Source organism: Oryza brachyantha, chromosome 1 (genome assembly GCF_000231095.2).
Source record: "Oryza brachyantha chromosome 1, ObraRS2, whole genome shotgun sequence".
In the NCBI taxonomy this organism is placed as follows: Eukaryota; Viridiplantae; Streptophyta; class Magnoliopsida; order Poales; family Poaceae; genus Oryza; species Oryza brachyantha.
This window is the reverse complement of record NC_023163.2, coordinates 16,103,942-16,122,825: the sequence shown is the minus strand read 5'-3', so window position 1 is coordinate 16,122,825 and position 18,884 is coordinate 16,103,942. Positions and strand designations below refer to the sequence as shown.

The following is an 18,884-nucleotide window of genomic DNA, read 5'->3' as shown; positions in this document are numbered from 1 at the left end:
AACTATTACGGAAAACTCTAAAATTAACTCTAAATCCAAAATCAAAAATTAAAATTTTGGTTTATAAATACGTGTACAAGAGAAAAGATAGGTGGGCATGTTTTTCCAGTGACTCCACAAACAATTGTTTTCGGCATGCTGTAATACCAACAGCGTAGATGATAGAACAGGTTGTGCCACTGCAGCGTTTGCGCGTTATTAATATTAACTAGTAGAATCAACCAAAGCACAAACCAGAATGGCAAAATCATAATAAGCTGAACTTATCAGGTAAAAAAACTCAAGGTAATTCACAAGATATAACAAATCAGAACAGCATCCCAAACAGTCAGACCAACCAAAACCAACCACGTATGTCAAATATTCTCCGAGTCCTCAATGCGATCCAAGTAATACCGACTGATACTTGCTATACCCGTATCCGCATTAGCGTTAATCCACCGACTAGGCTAACTCAACTCGCATCATTAAGCTAAGCATTGCATTAGACCTGACTACTCTCTCCGGTAAGTAAGATACTAAGATAGTAAGATGGATCAGATTCTTCGTGACGAACAGGACGATCTAGCAACGAACACGACGCATGGTGAATGGGGGGAATACGTACGATCAGTTGCCGACGGGCGCGCCGAGCATCTGGAGGCAGCGGGCGGCGATCTCGAAGCAGAGGTAGGCGTCGCGCGCCGCGTACTTCCACTGGCTCTTCTTCAGGTAGTAGCTGCCCCACTCCGCGTCAATCACCTCCGGCGGCCACGGCGCCAGCCGCATCTCCCGGCCGAGTGCCACGTGCGCCATGCGCTCCAGGCTCAGCCCCTTCACCGCCTCCGCCACCGGCCGCTTCCCGCGCTTGCTGTAGCTGTGGTAGTCCTCGGCCGCCGCCGCCCCGGCCTTGTCCTTAGCCTCCGCCCTCAGGAGCGCCGAAATGGTCATCCACCGCCTGTTCGGCTCCGGCTCCTTGGGCGGCTTCACCGCGTCCACCCCGGCCACCTTGCCGAACGCGCGCACGAACAGATCCGTCAGCTCCGCCGGCCGCGCCAAGTCCACCTCCCACTCCTCCGACAGCTTCTTCGCCGCCTCGCGCGCGCCGACGCAGGCTATGGTCACGCGCCTATTGGCCAGGAACGCGCGGAGCCGCTCCATCTTGCTGCTGACCTGCCTGAAAGGCAGCACGCCGCCGGTGTACTTTCGTTCGTCGCAGTCGGGCTGGTACACGAGGGTGTGGGAGCCGCCGACGCAGATGGCGACGCAGCGGATAGGGTTGCCGGCGTCCCGCGGGTGGCACCGCGCGCGTCTGGCGCACCACCAGCCGTCGGGCGGCGCGTGGCCGCGGAGCGCGACGAGGCCGACGACGAGGGGCGCGCGGAGGCGGTGGCCGCGGTACAGCGGGGCGATCCCGCGGAACCACGGCTTGGTGTGCATGTCGTCAACGGGGAAGGTGACGTCGACGAGGGCGAGGTCGTCGCCGATGCGGAGGACGGGCTCCTTCCTGGGGCACCAGTACCAGCGGTTGTCGTCGTCGCCGTCGAGGAAGGTGACCTCCACGGGGCCCTTCATGGCTGGCGGCGTGGTGGCGGTGGAGGCGAGGGTTTTTGTGGCCTTGAGGTTTCTGTGATTTGGGTTGGGAAGGTGGTTGCGACGAGAAGCTCTGGAATGGAGAAGGTGGAGATGCGGAGAGGAGTGGAGTGGAAATGGTGCGTGGGTTCTCGGGGGTGTTTTTGTAGCGGAAGGGGTGGTATACGTGGCATAATGTGGAGCGTCCGATCGGTGGTGCGACGCGCGCGCGGGAGGCGGCGGGTTCCGTTCTGGATGGTGTGATTGCCGCGGCGTGCATTACACATGTCATGAATCCATTCTCAAATGCATACAGCATTTGAGGTGCATACGGTCGCCCGACCCTGTTACCCTCCGAGTCTGATTGCAGTCTCAAGGGCATAACAAAGTAACACTAATTAGCATTGGCACACATTAACCTTTTATCAAACGTGGGGCAATTAGCATTCTTTATAATTAGATTTATTAGTAAATATATTTAAGTATAACTTATATTTTTCACATATTTAAACAAAATAAATGATTAAACATGTATTTAAAAGATCAACGACCTAAGTTATCCATTAAAAATTCAAAAGGGGATGTATCGTGTTGCTGCTCAACAACATAGTACTGTATTGCGTGCTGCTCTGCTGGGCATTAATGGTTTTCGCTTATGATCTCAAAAACCATCCACCTTTTGTCTGAACTCCATCCGAATTCAGGGGCATACAGTTACCCAACGCACCGAGTCTGATTACAGGCCATAGCAACCAACACCAATCAGAAAATGCAAACTATCTTCAGAAGGGGCATCCCACTGCTTGAATGTTAATCTAACTCCCTTACAAACTACCACAACATACTGTATGCTTCATTTGTTGAGAGAAACTAAATGATCAAGGGCCAACTTAGTGAGAACTGGATAAAGCTACAAGTCAGAACAAGGAGTGCAAAAAAGAGCAACAAAATGACAGAAAATTTGTAAGGTAATGCTAACTGTACTAAGGAAGCAGTGGCCAAACAACACGGGTAAAGATTGAACCACAGCAGGTCAGCATTGTAAGGTATATAAGATTCCATGGTAACAACAAAATTTTTCATACTCCCATAGCGCTATTTCATCACTACGGGCTGCTCTTCTGATAGGTTTTGCATGCACAGTATGGTAATATCAACTTAGGTGGAGGTGCGGTACAGCTTGCCGAAAACATGAAGGAGAGCGACAACGGCAATGAACCCTATGCTCATGATGAGGACAGTGTTTGGGGACATCTTGCGCCCAGCAGCCTCATCGGTGTAGAACTGGAGCATTGTGCTGGCACCGCCTCCAGCAGCGCCACTGCTGGTTGTTCTACGCCTGCGCAAGCTTGCAGCTGCTGCTGCAGTTCCTCTAGCCGGGGCATCGCCATTGGCCACCATCTTGTTTTAGCCTTCTGCATGGTGATATGAGGTTCGATGTAAGGTTTGCACAACCAGTATTACAAAGACCAGAAAGCAGCAGTAATGCAGTATACAAAGGTTAAGTGTAAAATATGGTTATTACTTAGAACGAGACCGTCTATGCTAGGGGCGTTTAAGTGTCACAATGACTAAGTGGTAAATATACTGTTTTATAAGAAAAGGAAATTTCATCAGTGTGGAATGTGCAACGAAAGGAAAATTCTCCTAAAGTTGCTCATCATAAAAATCAACAATAGTACTACAAAGTACGAACCATTACCAAGTGAAGTTTTACTTGTCACAATTGAGTATCAATAAAAAAAAACAATGTCTGCTGGTTCATGCTACACACGTTCACAGACTATCAAGCTTCATATTTAAACTCACGGGTGCTGTACAAGTCTAACTGAACTTAAGATAAATTTACCACTGAAAAAGCAAAACTGACAAATAGTCCCAGAGTTCTGCTAAAAAAATAAGTAGCTGGGCTTGGCCAAACACCCAATGAGATGATGCTGTCCAAGTGTAGAACTGTGAAGGGCCTCTTCGGTTCCAAGGATTTTCAAAGGAGGTCCTGAATTCCTGATATACTAAAACAAAACTCTTGTGTGTGCATGCACAAAGAGCCGTTGTCATGGCACAAGTTCATATACGTTTACCACATGGAAAGAAATTTCTTTAGCTGGAATCTGAACAAACAACATGCTGGAGGGATTTCATGATACAAAGACAAAATTAATCCAAACAAAAAACGCAGTTTCTGAACATGTTGCGCGGTTGAACAGAACATGCGCAACTGGTGATCTAATACGTTATTAATTCTAAACCACGCGAACATCTCACCAAGAAATTCAGATCAATTCACAGATCATAATTTGCCACAGGTTTACTACTTCTGACAGAACACAAGAACTAGAACAAACAGTAACACCTCCATAAAACAATTCGATTTCCATTCATGACGCATCCGGACCCGACAGACATAGCATCAAGACCCCTGCTCCAATCCCTGAACCGAGAGATCTCTCGAACAGAAGCAACCACCCTGAACCGTGAAACTTTAAATTGGGCAATAAAAACCCCGAAAACCCGACCTAAGCCATTGATTCAACATGAACTCATACGACATCCAGCGACCGGAGAGAGAGAAATAGAGAGGATGATTTGCACGCACCTGATGAATCCGCCTCCGCCGCTCGCGCCCCACGAAATCTGAGTGCGGAAATTTTCCTTTCCTCTCTCGCTCGCTCTTCTTCTCCGCGTCTGAACTTCTTCTGAACCCCGCGCCGCGTTCTGAGACGGAAAGTATACACAACGCGCTCGGGGTTAACGGGTCGGGTCCAAAAAGGCTCCGATACGAGCTGACGTGGTCGGCGCGTTCCGATTGGCCGAATGGGTGGCACGCCGATCTGGGCCGTCCGAATTTGTTTACCGGGTCCCGATGATAGGATGATAACCCGATCCGTTCTGAAACGGGTGTGGTGGCGTGCCGCGTGGGAAAGCTACGCGTCATCGCGTGCGGCGTGGCACCATGACGTGGCAAACGGTTGTGCCCCCCCCCCATTCATGGGCTGGGCCTTATGGCCCAATAGCAGTGGATCGGATCGACTCGCGCGCCGGGTTTTCGGCCCGTTGATCAAGCCAAGGCCTGGTCTGTAGACGCAGTCCACGCACCGTGAGCTCGTCCACGTCAGCCGACGTGGCTCCCACCACCATGAAGGGCGTGCGGGCGTGCCTTCTCTCTAAAAATTGCAAGGACGATAAGAACAAAGGCGGGAGGGCCCAAATCCGTTCGAACAGCGAAGAAAATTTGTTCCAGAAGATTTGAGATTTAGGTTTTTGTTCCAAGGGAAGGGGGGAAGGGGGAGGTAGAGAAGTTGAGATCGGTGGGGAGAAATGGATCAGATCATGGGGAAGGTGGGTGGGTACTGGTTCAAGCAGAACGCCGGCAAGGAGGTGAACAACCTCGGCGACGACATCAATGTCAGTGCCATCCCTCCCGATCCCTTTCGATTGTTCATGGATTCTTCTCTCTCTCTCTCAGCCGATCGGTTGGGGTCGTTGCATTGCACGATCTATCGGTCTTAATTACGTCAACCTTCGTGCATCCTGGTCTGTTCTTGATGAATTTTTGGGTGCTTCATCCTCTGAAAATCTGGAATCTGTATTAGATGCCGTTTTTCATGTGCATTTGTTTTGTCGATGGTCTCACAGCCTGCTGAATATCATCCTGATCGAAATTGTTACTTGAATTAAAACGAGATGATCATGCTAGCAGGTAGAGCCAATTGAATTGACCGCGGAATCTATTGCAGAACGTGCTGCATAGATTTGCCGAGGTGGTTTTGTAAATTGTAATGGTATGTTATCGATTCAGTGAAGCATCACATCAAAATAATTGCGGCTACATTGCCGGAAAATTATGTTTGTTTTAAGCCATATCCATTTAGGGTGAAAGAGATCGACGGACAGAAAGTTTCCTAAAGAGAGTGCCAAATTTACAAAAAAATTTAGGTGTCATTAGTTGCAGAATGGTGTTCAGGAGGCAATTCGTTTAGGTGATGATACTGATAGTTCCTAGGTGATATGTGGGAATTGTGTCGTGACTGTCGTCAATGAAGGAACACATACAGTGCTACAACACAAGCAGTTTTGGCATCGGTAACTTGTTAATTGAACAGGAATCACGGGTGGTGAGATGATCTCATCGGTACAGTGCAGGCATTGGCCATGAATTCGTGCCGTCAGAATATATATCCTTGCAAACCTGTGTGTCTTGCTGACATTCATGCTGCATCATATGACGTGATTGTAACAGTAGTTTTACGTAATAGTGTTTCCTGCTTCAAAGTATAGAACCAATCTCCTTCCAGCTTGTGTGCTGACCCTGGTAAACCTATGGCTATTCTGTTTCAGTCGATCTCTAGCAGCATTGGAGATAGCGCCAAATGGATGGTCAACAAGATCAAAGGTAAGCAGTACAAGTCCACATGCCCCTGTACCCTGTATTCTCCATAAACACATTCACAATTCATTACATTGTAAGTACAAATATTCCACATGGAACTGTCATTTCTACTGGTAATGAAGCTATATAGGAGCAAGTCATCTTTAACCTGCATCGTTTCTTCCGCGTATTCGAGTTCCAAAATGCGAGTGTGCGTGAACCATTGGGAGAGTCTTAGCAAAACTACAATCTGCACGAATCGATCGTTCGCTCATGTCAGCGAAACACCTCACTGTTTTCAGGGAAGATGCAGAAGCCGTTGCCTGAATTCCTCAAGGAGTACGACCTCCCCGTGGGGCTCTTCCCGCAGGACGTGACCAACTACGAGTTCAACGAGGAGACGAAGAAGCTGACGGTGTTCATCGCGTCGGCGTGCGAGGTCAGCTACAGGGACTCCTCCGTGCTCCGCTTCTTCACAACGGTGACCGGCCACCTGGAGAAGGGGAAGCTGTCGGAGGTGGAGGGCCTCAAGACCAAGATCCTCATCTGGACCAAGGTGACGGCCGTCAGGGCCGAGGCCGGCAAGGTGCACTTCGCGGCCGGCATGAACAAGACCAGGAATCGCGACGCCTATGAGGTCGTCAGGGATGGCCATGCCATAGACAAGTTCTAGGTTTGATTGGTTAATTTTAGCTGGTCTGTGATGGATCATGGCAGCAACCGTGTGTCTGGAGCTTTGTTGTGTGTGTAGTTGGCAGCTAGCGTTTGCTTCTCGATCATGGGCTGTTGGCAAAAATCTGTCGTGCTGTTTTTACCCGTACAAGAGTGCTGCTGGCTGCTGTTCGTTGTGGTGTTAACTTGTTATCGAGGTCAGGTGTATATCTCTCTTCTGTGTGTAAAGAAAAGCATACTGTCTGCAAATTAAGCAACCGTTTAGGGCAACAAAGTTGGATCGAAGGCAATTTGAGCATATGCAGTGCAAAAATCATGCACTGATCTTTTGCATAATTCATTTTACCTGCTTGACGACTTCATGCAAACGTCCCTGTCGATCAGAGAAATTTGAGATCATGACTTGCTTCGCTTATAAGCCGTGCGGCAGAATGAGCTTCGTTGATATGCCATTGTCAAGCCTATGCATGAACATTCCTTTTTATTAACAATTGAGATTTTGGTATCTGTGTTTTTTACAGATCAACTTTGTAATAGTTATCGATTTGAGTTGAAAGTTTGATGGTACAAAAGAAACTTTTGCAAATTTGATTCGAAAGTTAAACGTACGGGTAGAAAGTAGTGAAATTTTAGCTGAAATTGGGGATAAACTTGATTAAAGAATTAAAGGGTTTCAATTTATTTCAATTTAAAGTTTTTGATTTTTCAGTTCGATCGAGGTTTCATATCTTGGAAGTCTATAATTTTAAGTTGAATGTCTTGTGATATGAATAAAAAGTATTGCAATTGAAGTTGAAAGTATGGAGCAGTATTATAACAAAAGAAAAATATTGAAGAGCTTCTGAGAGAAGCTCCAAGTTAAAGGCTGAAAAGCCATATCACCACGGAATGCAATAATCACGTTTGATCAGATACTGGTTAGGCTTGGACACTGAGCATACGAGAGAAAATCATGCTGCTACGTGGACATAAGCGGGTTGTAGGTAGGGATGACAATCGGGTACAGTGGGTACGAGTAGTGTATATCTATATTCGTACCCGCGATATTATTTTGTGTCTATAAGTATATCTATTATCCGTAACAGACATAAAATCTTGTCTATGCCCATTAGAGCAAGTTCAATAGTATATCCAACGGCTAGCTCCAATTTATCTATAATAAATCTAATAGTCAATTTATATAATATCTACCTACCATATATACTACCATGTCTTACCTGTCATACATCTATTATGTCTTAGAGTCCATGCTACTAGGTACAAATCTGTAGCTCACTGCTCTTTTCTCTCCCTCTCTTATCTTCTTAAAATATATTTATAGTTGGTTTATAGCTTGTTATTGTACCTGCTGGTGCCATGTTCCCATAGATTTAATTACCTATTTACCTATCGCTATATACATGATACAAGCAATATAAAATTTATAATTGTAGATTAGCTATCAACTATATTATATTTTAAGCAATATACATGAATTTAACTTAAAATGATCATATCATAGTATAATATATATATTGTATTAAAATATTGATGGGCTAATAAAACCAATATGTCAATTAGATTTGACAGGTAAACGGTAAACGAGCATCTGGTATACTGGTATACGTAGTTGCTATCCATACTCATGTCGATCGATTCACCCATTGAAAATGAGTTTTAACCTAATACAATACACACAGATATAAAATAAAGATCCTACTAAGGTTTTTACTCACAAGTAACATATAATCGGGCATGATTGCCATACAACTTGTAGGCTTGTAGCCTAACAAAAAGAACAGTCTGACCATCGCGCGAGCGCTAATTAACACACTTGGATCATAGAGAAGTGTCGCATCTCGTTTTTCTCTCCCAATTTAACTATCTTGTTGGTGCTAAGTGCTAACCCTCTTTTCATAAGTGTGAATTGTGTCATAATATACACAAGGAGTCATTGTTCCCGAAAGTTCTAGCTAGGAATACTGAATGCTGAATGGGAATTAATTTTCTCCTAGGAGTACGGGGGATCCGAATCCGATGCAGTCACAATAGTAATTGTAACTTATGCAATTGCTATTGTCACACAGATAGAGATCGGACGGTCTAAATCCATGGTGCACACTGTTTAAAACACTCTACCAAACCACGCCGTTGATCATCAAAATAGAAGGCTAAAATTACGTGCAGTTGTCACACCCAATCTCAATTCGAGTAGTATGGGACACACGTGAAAACTGTACTAGTCACCAAAACATTGACGCGATCCTTGAAATATACTTCATTTGTTTTTTTAACTGATGTCATTAACTTTTACGTCTACATTCGACCACCTATCTTATTAAAAAGAATATAATTATTGATTATTTTGTTATGATTTGATTTATTACTAATATAACTTTAACTATGATTTATAATTTTATATATTTGCAAAAAAAATTGAATAAGAGAAAGAGTGAAACGTGCATCTAAAATTCAATGATTTCAATTTAAAAAATCGGAGTAGATTTTAACGATATTTTCTATTGCAAAATTGAAAATCCCAATAAAACTGTGCCTTTTTTAAAACAAATCTTCACGTACGATCTCTACACGTCTAATCCAATGTTGAAAATCATACTGAAGTTTATAAAGTTTTTAAAGTTAACTCCGCAACTTAAAGGCGGAGTCGTTTATCCTCTTTCCTCCACACAAAAACCACCTCTTTCATTGAAACCAGGAAAAAAATATAGGTCAAAAACCAGTTTCTCTTTTTATGGGCCTGCGCTTTTATATAGTTTATTATTATCATTATGTGTTTTGAATACTCAAAATGACGTGTTTTGCAAGTGCGTTAATCGTCCATTTACGGCCCAAATGGCGTGAGACGGCCCAAACATATTCATTTGAGTGCAGAGTAGAAGACGGGCTTTCCGTTCACAAATTCATTTGTCGACCAGAAACCGGTGATCCATCCCCGCGACTTCTTTCCTCGTCGCCGGCGGCGGCCATGTCCATCCCCGGGAACGGCCATCTTCCGGCCTCCGCCGACCTCCCCGACCACTCCTCCTCCGCCTCCGACTCCGAGGCCGAGTCCGAGGCCGACTACCGCCCCATCTCCGGCGCCGCCACCGACTCGGACACCGACCCAGATCCCGACCCGGCGCCGCACCACCACAGCCTCGGCTCCCTCGGCAACGGCGTCTCCGAGCTGGATCTCGGCTCCGAAGGCGACGACCGCGACGGCGCGGACGGGGAGGAGGCGGAGGAGGAAGGCCTGCGGCTCGGGGAGGCGGCGGCACGGGCGTTCTCGGAGGACGAGCGCCGCCGCCGCGCCCCGCTCCCCGCGGGCGCCGCGGCGCGGATCGTGGACGCGATGCGCGGCGTGGAGTTCCCCGGCGCGCCGCCGCCGTGGGCCGGCCGCGTCCCCGAGGACCAGTGGGTCGACCGCCTCCGCTCCCTCCGCGCCGGCCATCCCAACTAGGAGGAATTCATTCGCTTTTTGGGTGCAAATTTCTGTGAACTTGCGATCTACTTTGTACTGTGTACCACAAACAATTCGGTTTTGCTTATTTCAAGCTGAGTTGGTGGCTTGCTGCTGCTTCTTCCTGCGAAATTCTCGCACAAATCATTTGCAGTAACATTTGTATTGGTTCTTGTTCTTGTATGTTTGAGTAATCAATTACTGTATTCTTGATTTTCCTACACAGCTCGATGTTGTCATGTTGATTTCCCGTAATTTCACGAACTAGTTTATTAACAGTATTGGAAGTTAAACCATATCCCTATATCAAAAGTGCCGCTTCTCCGAGTAAAATCGAACTCTCCATACTATTATTATTGCAGCTTTAATAAAGCTTTTGTTCTTTTGGTGGAATTTGGATGATGAAATATAATATGATTTTTAATAGTTATTTAATAGTATAAATGCTAGAATTAACTAATATAAAATTAATTGTCTAGACGATGAATTTTAATATATAAAGTTTTCAAAAAAAAATGTTTAACAGTTTGGAGAAGTGCACCATAAAAGTTAATAATAATCTAGATAAAAACAAAAAGAACAAAGCCTATAAGTATAGGTGAAGAAATGATAAAATAAAAAATAAGTGAGATTGGATATGAGGGAGTATAATAAGGGATGTAAATGAGCTCTAAAAACTACCATGTTTTGTAATTAGTTGTAGTGCAGTATCTAAGAAGATGTATGCTGACCATGTATTAATTAATATAGTGGCTATTTTATCTATTCTACTTGGCTCTAAGTTAATTTTTAATGATATAGAAAAAATTATAGATAATAGTTAGCTTTTATATTGAGCTTACTCTTATAAAATTAGCTCTCGACGTACTCCAAGATATATGCATACCAATTCACGCATTCAATTTTGCAAAAATTTCTTGAATCACATCCAGGTGATCAGATTTCAGAGCAGGAGCAGAGAGAAATCTTGCTCTAAACAAAGTAAATCCCAGCGAATCCAATTCCCTACTACCACTGGATCAATTGCTATGACCGAAATGCCCTCAAAAATCCATCCAACACCGTCAAGGTAACCGAAACTGTGGTTACCATCGCGGCATGTTTCGGTAAGCCGCGGTAACCGAGTTTAAATTTAAGGAAAATTTAATAAAAAAATGTATGTTGTATATGTTGATATATAGTGTAGTTTTGTCAAATAAATTTATAAAAAAATGTATTTCTGGCGTAATTAAAAAATCATAAACAAGAATTTCGGGAAACAAAATAAAAAATAGCCTATTGCAAATAATATTTCATAAGAAGATGGTTAAGAATATTTTGTTGTTAAGTCATTATTAATTACAGTAGACACTAGGGTACATAATATTGAAATTCAAATATACTACGATGGATATATGAAAAATACGTACGAAGAAAAATTCTACGTGCACGTTAGTAATAATTGATAGGAGGTATAGTTGTGACGCAATAATCAAAATAAAGTTGTTACTTGTTATTGATGTGAATTATTTGGTGAAGGGTGATATGCCGGTGTATATTTGTAAGTTGTAATGTCAAGAATTTAGAAAATGTCATGTGAAAATTTTCTTGTTTTTCCTATAACATGTCCTATTGTCATAAATATAGTCACAAAATATTTTTCTATTTTTTATGTATTTTTTTAGATTTTTTAAAGTTTTTTTTGCATTTGACATCACACCTACGGTCTTCTCGCGGTAACCACGGTCTTCTCATGGTTTTCGGCTAAAAAACCGCGCGGTAAGCCACGGTAACCGCAATTCTCATATGCTGTTCCAGCAAGTATTACCGCGGCAAACCGCACGGTAACCGTGGCAAACCGCACAATAAGCCATGAAAACTGCGCGAGTTTAAATTCAAATTTTTGGATTCAAATTTATTGCGGTTTTTATGGTTACCGTGCTGCTGGATCCGCGGTAGCGCGGTTTCGGCGGTTGTGCGGTAAGGAATCTGAACACCACTACACCAGAGCATCACACGAATCGCCAAACCCAGTGGCATTTCCGTAAAAATCCTCGACACAATTCCCCACCGCCGCTCCGTTCCGATCATCTCCATTCCCCGATCCTTCACCGGCGGCGGCGGCGGCGGCGGCGGCGGAGATGGTGTTCTACGCGCTGTACGTGTGGGCGGACCTGGACAACCTCACCAACCTGCAGCCCGGCGGCGGCTGCGACGACCCGAACTACCCCTACTACTTCAAGGTCCCGCTGCTCGCAGTCGCGTGCTGCCTTCCTCGTTAGCTCGATCGATCGCTCGCTCGCTCGCTCGCTCTCCTCCATTTGGTTCTCCCGATTCGAGTGATGCTGACCGGTGGTTGCGCTTCTATGTTGTGGATCGCAGCTGCGATGCGAGAACTGCGGGGAGGTCAGCGCCAAGGCCACCTGCGTCTCCATCGGCGAGGTCGTTGACCTGCCCACCGGCCGCGCCACCGCTAACCTTGTCCAGAAGGTACTGTCTCACAGCATGCCTCCTCTCCTCTCCTCTCCTCTCCTCTCCTCTCTGGCTTTGACTCTATGTGTCTGGGAGCAAAATTTCACATCCGGGATTTTGGAGTGGTTCATGTAGGGGTAGTGTTTGTTCGTTTCGTTTGTTACTGAGACAATTTCAAACCCGGGATTTTGTTGTGGTTGATGATAAGGCAACCGTTTATTTGTGCGGTTTGTTATGGTATTGCTTCTAGGGTTTCAGGAACTAGTAGCGTTTTAGGTGGAAATTGTGAGAATGGGTAGGTTTTAATGGTCGACTTGTAGCAATGGGAATTGGACTGAGCATTGGAGGGTCATATCTCAAGTCTTTGTCTTCTAGTATTCGTTAGATGGTAAGGAATCTTGTTATTGTGTGTGAACTTTGTAAAAACCTTGTAAAATCTTATGATTATGGGGTGGCAACAATGCCTTTTGGTTTAGAACTTAGGTGGCATCATTGTGATTATGGGGTGGCACCATTGTGATTTGCTAATATCAATTTTAGCACTTTCTATCCCTGGAATGTTTCTGGTAACGTTTTATTCTATAACAACCCTTCTTGCCTTTGTTCTGTTGTCATGTCCATGAGAAAATAGGCAAAGTTGCATTTTAATGGCTTTGATTCCATGATGTAGATGGCACGCAGATGTTTTGCTTGAGATAACGTTTAAATGTTCTTGTGTATCTATAAATAATAGCAGTTAACTGTACTATAAATAGGAAACTTTAATCTGTACACTGCTGAGAAGGTTCACACTTTTACAAAATTTTCAAGTCCACAAGTGAATTTTCTAAAGGAGTTGGCAGCATTTAAAAAATACTTTCTGGCATGTTTCAAAAAGGACTTCCTATATTACACACTCATTTAATATGCCTCATGGCGTTTATTACCTAAGATTCTGCCATTCCCTAAGCTAGAGACATGCTGCATGTTGGGTGGTATTTGTAGTCTCTCTTTCATAACAGAAATTAGATTTTCCTGTTGGAAAAAAGTTATTTCTCAATATCGTATAAAACTTTTTGGGTTTGTCTAGATTTATTCATATAGCATTGTATATGCGTCTAGATTTATTAGCATACATATGAATCTAGAAAATGCTAGAAAGTCCTATAATGTGGAACGGGGGGAATAATATTTTAGCTCTTGCATGTGCATAGCGTTGGCTGGCTGAGACTGTTGTTTCTGTCATTTGTTCTGTAACTCCCTGCATTTGTAACGACTGTCCTGAACCTTGTGTGTCGTATGCTATTATGTCTTTGATTTCCTTAATGCAAATCCACTATAATTTCTTTCTGTTCATCTTCATTGGTTGATAGCTGTTATCATATCATTGTGAAATGCTATGTGGTACAAATAAGTCAACCACATCGATCTTTTCTGTTTATGTAGATATTTTTCGGTTTTCAAAATTTGGTTGATTCCCTTCATCAAAATTGATTTCGTCACACATTGCTGAATAGTGAATATACATTGTCACAATTGTTTCACATAAAACCTCTGATTTATAAAACTACAAAGACATCGGACTTTGCCAAATGTAGATAGTCCGATTTTGTCAGTCAATGATCGAATGTAAAAAATGTAGGCATACGACTCTTTTATTGGTAATGTTATTCATGCATCTTGACTAGAGCATTACACCATTACCATGTCTGCACATATCAATGTGTGGCAGACATTAATTCTGTTGCTCATTTCTTATTAGAAGTGTATTTTTTTCATACTTTCAGGGTATCATAAGATCCATAGTTTCTGTTTTGAAACATTACTGACTTTGTAACGATCCATTAAATGGATTTTTAAACTACTTCTATACCTGATGCAAGATTATAGCATTGAATTTTTCTTGAAGGTTGCAAGTCTTTTTAGTTTGAATGTGTAAAGGAGCAAGGAAGTTATTTTATTTAATATTTACATTTATACTCTGGTTAGCTATCAATTTGTCATGTTCTGCTCTATATGTTTGTTTCTTGTCTCATTGTAAGCTTTGTAGAAGAGATAGTCCAATTGCGATAATTCCGTGGCAGGGAGTGCTACCCACAATTTTATATTTAGTTCTCAATTTATCATGGTTCTGTTGTACCTTGTATACATGCTCATATGTAATATTTTACCTTTTCTCAGTGCAAGCTTTGTGGAAGGGATGGATCGATTGTGATGATTCCTGGGCATGGGACACCACTGAGTATTGAGGAGAGCCAAAACGAAACGGGAACTTGTTTGATGGTTTTTGACTGCAGAGGCTGCGAACCTATTGATTTTGCTTTTGGTGATGGCTGGAAGGCTGAGTCTGTAAGTTCTTGATCTTATATCACAGCAAGAGTCCTGTGCTTTAGTTTTCTATTTATTAATTAATATAACTTTTAATTTCAGCCCAGGATTTTGTTTGTTAGCTGGTTGCATATACCGAACCAATCTTTTAAGCTTATCAATAAGAAATGATAATTCTTTTCGGGACGATTCATATGCTATAAACTAACCCTGATGTTTCTTTTTTTTTTAAACTATACTTCTGTATCCTATGAAGAAAAGAAAGCTTTAAGTACACTATAACATAGTTTTGCTGCTGTATATTTTCTTTTTTTACTTATCATTTATGTTCTCAGTTCATTATTGTGCTGTATAAATTTTTAGCATATTCCTTGAAGTTTGCTTGTACATAGGGTATCTGTCTTACGATGTGGGTAACAGGTTTTCTAGGAACAATCTTCCATGTCCTTTTGGTGTTACATAAAATTTATGTTTATTCATCTGTATGCAATACATAAGAAAAGCATACTTTTAAGAAATTGAGAGGATATTCTATGACGGGACTCCTGCTAAGCACTTGACCATATGTTCCTTTAGGATATTTAAGATAGCACAGAAGCATTATCTGGCTAAAAATTCACAATGTTGTCTGTAACTGAATGTCAAACCCTGTCTGATTATTTTGATTTATGATATGCTTATATCCTGCAATCTCTTTGCAAGTTGGAAGGAACTTCATTTGACATTGACTGCTCTGAAGGCGAGTTTGCTGATTACGATGAGAAGGGAGAGTGTCCTGTAGGTTTGGGCAAGCTGCGGTCAGAATTCAGAGTGGTAAGCGAGCACCTATATTTCACAAACATGTAGTCGATAGTCAAGATAATTGCTGGAATTGTTGCCTTCAGTTCTTGACATCTCTGTTCATGATTACAGGTGAAGAAGCAGGAGAGTCGTGGGAAGACTAAATTTGTCTGACCCATGATCGTCTGGATATCCAACGGGAAATGTATAAAGCGTGTTAGAAAACAATACCTTTTACTTTAAATCTCGCATGTGTGAACACCCTTTTGCTGATGCTATTGGGGTGCCATGGATTTGGTTTTATCTTCCATTGATATATGGCGACATGCTAGGAACCAAACCATCCATTATTGAGCCATTGAGTGGCATTAACTGGGATCATCTTGTCAAATCTTATACAATTCAGACATAGGATGTTTTGCTTTTGTGCAGACCATAGCAAATGGTCCACACGCCATGAAGAAACATAAACTCTATGTGACATTGGGAATCTTATGAAAATCTTATTTGATCCCAATAGTACACAGCAACGATTGCAACATCCAAAGGTTGTAATATTCCTCGATCCCTTTCACTTGGTAGGCGATGAACCGAAGCACGGGAAGAGGAAAGCACGGTCCGCCTTGGCTGCGCCTGAGCTTTCTGGAGCAGCGTTTCTGCTTGCTGTGGCGCTCGCCGCCGTTGTAGCACCAGCGGCGGCGGCGGCGGCGGGAGTTGAAGCAGCGTTTCGTCCTCCCGCGACATCAGGGACAAAGAAAACGCCTCCCCGGTACCGATGTTTACGCTTCAGTTTGCGAGAAGAACCTGACTGAAGCTCGAATGTAGCAAGCTGATGGCAAAAGAGCTCATTCAGTTAGCCGTCTCCCTAGCTTGTGGTACGTCACGGCTCACATATGTATGTTTATATCGGCTCCTGGAGGAAGACTGAAAAATGGATTTGTGCTGCTATCTGATGAGAAAGGTGGCTTCGATACAGCAACAATGTTGGGATGCATGCATGATAGGCAGACTGTTTTCTTCACTGTTTGGTTTTTTTTTTTTGGGATGACTGGTTTTAAGCCTTATAAATAAACTAGAAATGACTATTTCGCGATTTTTTTCAGACTAACCTAAAATAATATGCTCTATCAAAATTGAAATACTGGAGCCACACCCAAAGTAGTACTCACATGCATTACTCGTATATATTTTAGGAAACTTTAGACTGGGCCAATCTGAAGCTCCATAAGAAACCAGAGCAGTACTCACATGCATCTTGTACTTTAGATGTAGAAAGGAGTATGATATTGAACACAAGCATTGTGAATTTCTAATCAAACTAACGTAGTTGGCATTCTAAAAGGGGTCTAAGTGAAATGAGCTTTAACTTTTAGGGTTCTTATGGTAGAATATGACTACTGGGTTCAAACCTAAACTTAGCACGTATGCTACATATATATTCGTGCGTTTTGTGGTAAGCACACATCCACGCCATGTGGGGTTAGGCCTTTGATCTCTTTAGACGTGTGATAGGATGCAACCCTATAGGTATAATTTATGCATATGCAAGTGTATTCAGTGGTAATTGTACTTAAAAAAATCTAAAAGGGTCAAAGATACATTTCCATTTACAAAGAAGAGAGTTGTGATAGAAAGTTATACCTTAGAGCATCTATCCATCTCATCAACATTGTCAACTTCTGGTGAATCTTCAAGAAATTCTTGCGTCAATATTTCTCGCAGTTTTGTTTCTGCTTCTTGGTTCTCCAGATTATAGCCAAATACCTGTTTTGTTCGGATCGAATCCCATAGAACAATAAGAACACATATGCAGTCCATATAACTTCTCTTGATTTCTTTTTTAATGATGAGGTCGTGGTACTCATAAAGCCGTTAAGTCTTGATGACTAATAGAACTTTTTGAATAACTAAGTTTTTATGGCTATCCTAGTGGAGGGTACAATGATGGAGTCCAGGTGGCCACCCAACCTGTGTGAGAGTTGTCTCACCCACTGCAACAATATGCATACAAGTGAGGACCTCGCCCATACATGTGGCGAAAACATGTACCTATTGTATGCCAACAATAAGCCATTATATTTTCTCTAGAGAATTAGTGCGTTGATTAGAGGGAAAGGGAAAAACAAGAGCCATCTGGATTATTTTGGTGTAGGTTTATTCAATAGTTTTGTGCTAAATTAATTTTAAGAATCTAGCTTCATATAAAATTGAATGGGAAAAGTCCATTAGTTTTATCTTAAGAAAAGAATGTATGTACCCTATATGTGTTTAGAGAAAGGCATATCCTACCTAAGGACTTGCGTATACTCGTAAAGCATAAATGCATAGTGCGATGATGTGGTATTGCACCTTAGTCATGAATAGCACAACTAACAACACAGTTAGCAGTAGAGCACACATGATGAACAAGGCAACTTCTGCCTTCTCTGTTTTCATCACAGCTTTGTCTAGGCCATCAGCGGGTACTCCTGAAAATTTCGGTGATAATTAAGAACGTCCTTTTCCATTGGAGGATTAGATTATCTACCCCTACTAAGATTGCATAGTCAGGATTTTCTCTTGCATGGATACACAAGTCAGTGACAGATCCATGAGAAAATTCAGGAAACTTCTTCCTGTGGAGCATATAATTAATTTCTCTACTTATTACTGCATCCGTTTCAAGTAATTGCTAATATTGAGTTACTATTCAAAATTTGAGCAATATAACTATACATTATTCATAAATATAAATAAATTCGTCACAATACATGCTTCGACAGTTCTACACTGTTGTGCAGTTTAAGTATTTTTATTCTTTTCTAAATAAATTGTGGAAAACGTTCGTCTTGTAACTAACATGTAACTTATCTGTTACCAGTGGCAGTAGTACATATTAACAAAAATACCCCCACTTGCCATAAATATTTGATATTCTTGACAACATCTAATTAAACTTTTAAAACTTTAATTATCAAATAACTTCTAAAATGGTTATTTCAAAAGGAACAAAAATGGAATGCTCGTCATTCTTTACCCTTTAGCTTATAAGTGTCAGCGAAATATTTAAAATTTGAAACTTTAGAGTTGATTTTGAGTTTTCGTTATCGTACCTTATTTTTCCAGCATTTGCTTTTAGGACACCTACGTATACATTTTACCAGTAAACCTTTTGTCGCCACTCATAAGTGTTACGTTGTTACGCCTTTAATCAGTATAACTAAAATAATGACATGGCTCTGTTTCTTTCAACTTAAGATTATTATAATCTAGATTATTAAGTTAGATCACTATAAACTAGATTGTTATAATCTGTATTAGAATAAGCTATGTGTT

General features: G+C 42.2%; 5 protein-coding genes across 5 annotated transcripts; 3 read left to right on the top strand and 2 right to left on the bottom strand.

The window, feature by feature from the left end:
* Positions 1-289: 289 nt before the first annotated feature.
* LOC102705867 lies at positions 290-1,677 on the bottom strand. Its single transcript, XM_040519960.1, has one exon. The coding sequence runs from the start codon at positions 1,552-1,554 to the stop codon at positions 610-612; it is 945 nt and encodes a 314-aa protein (XP_040375894.1). The 5' UTR covers positions 1,555-1,677; the 3' UTR covers positions 290-609.
* Positions 1,678-4,740: 3,063 nt separating this feature from the next.
* LOC102701488 (uncharacterized protein At5g01610-like) lies at positions 4,741-6,920 on the top strand. Its single transcript, XM_006644197.2, has 3 exons — positions 4,741-4,956; positions 5,890-5,944; positions 6,223-6,920. The coding sequence occupies exons 1-3, from the start codon at positions 4,870-4,872 to the stop codon at positions 6,591-6,593; spliced, it is 513 nt and encodes a 170-aa protein (XP_006644260.1). The 5' UTR covers positions 4,741-4,869; the 3' UTR covers positions 6,594-6,920.
* A 2,571-nt stretch (positions 6,921-9,491) lies between these two features.
* On the top strand, positions 9,492-10,256 carry LOC102705585. Its single transcript, XM_040519997.1, has one exon. The coding sequence runs from the start codon at positions 9,558-9,560 to the stop codon at positions 10,029-10,031; it is 474 nt and encodes a 157-aa protein (XP_040375931.1). The 5' UTR covers positions 9,492-9,557; the 3' UTR covers positions 10,032-10,256.
* A 1,767-nt stretch (positions 10,257-12,023) lies between these two features.
* LOC102701766 (CXXC motif containing zinc binding protein) lies at positions 12,024-15,950 on the top strand. The gene is made up of 5 exons (XM_006644198.3): positions 12,024-12,253; positions 12,393-12,500; positions 14,643-14,810; positions 15,492-15,602; positions 15,702-15,950. Exons 1-5 carry the CDS (start codon positions 12,152-12,154, stop codon positions 15,741-15,743), a joined length of 531 nt encoding a protein of 176 aa, XP_006644261.1. The 5' UTR covers positions 12,024-12,151; the 3' UTR covers positions 15,744-15,950.
* Positions 15,951-16,028: 78 nt separating this feature from the next.
* LOC107305591 lies at positions 16,029-17,947 on the bottom strand. The gene is made up of 3 exons (XM_015843718.2): positions 17,919-17,947; positions 17,211-17,333; positions 16,029-16,398 (listed from the first exon to the last, which is right to left on the bottom strand). The coding sequence occupies exons 1-3, from the start codon at positions 17,925-17,927 to the stop codon at positions 16,141-16,143; spliced, it is 390 nt and encodes a 129-aa protein (XP_015699204.1). The 5' UTR covers positions 17,928-17,947; the 3' UTR covers positions 16,029-16,140.
* Positions 17,948-18,884: the final 937 nt, after the last annotated feature.

Bases quoted from the DNA above. Each gene is read 5' to 3' on its own strand.
- LOC107305591 (XM_015843718.2), bottom strand. The intron at 16,399-17,210 runs GTATAACTTTCT...TTTTGCCATCAG, and splicing joins AGATGGATAGATGCTCTAAG to CTTGCTACATTCGAGCTTCA.
- LOC102701766 (XM_006644198.3), top strand. From the start codon at position 12,152: ATGGTGTTCTACGCGCTGTACGTGTGGGCGGACCTGGACAACCTCACC. The intron at 12,254-12,392 runs GTCCCGCTGCTC...TGTGGATCGCAG, and splicing joins ACTACCCCTACTACTTCAAG to CTGCGATGCGAGAACTGCGG. The intron at 15,603-15,701 runs GTAAGCGAGCAC...TCATGATTACAG, and splicing joins TGCGGTCAGAATTCAGAGTG to GTGAAGAAGCAGGAGAGTCG.
- LOC102705585 (XM_040519997.1), top strand. From the start codon at position 9,558: ATGTCCATCCCCGGGAACGGCCATCTTCCGGCCTCCGCCGACCTCCCC.
- LOC102705867 (XM_040519960.1), bottom strand. From the start codon at position 1,554: ATGAAGGGCCCCGTGGAGGTCACCTTCCTCGACGGCGACGACGACAAC.
- LOC102701488 (XM_006644197.2), top strand. From the start codon at position 4,870: ATGGATCAGATCATGGGGAAGGTGGGTGGGTACTGGTTCAAGCAGAAC. The intron at 4,957-5,889 runs GTCAGTGCCATC...ATTCTGTTTCAG, and splicing joins ACCTCGGCGACGACATCAAT to TCGATCTCTAGCAGCATTGG. The intron at 5,945-6,222 runs GTAAGCAGTACA...CACTGTTTTCAG, and splicing joins GATGGTCAACAAGATCAAAG to GGAAGATGCAGAAGCCGTTG.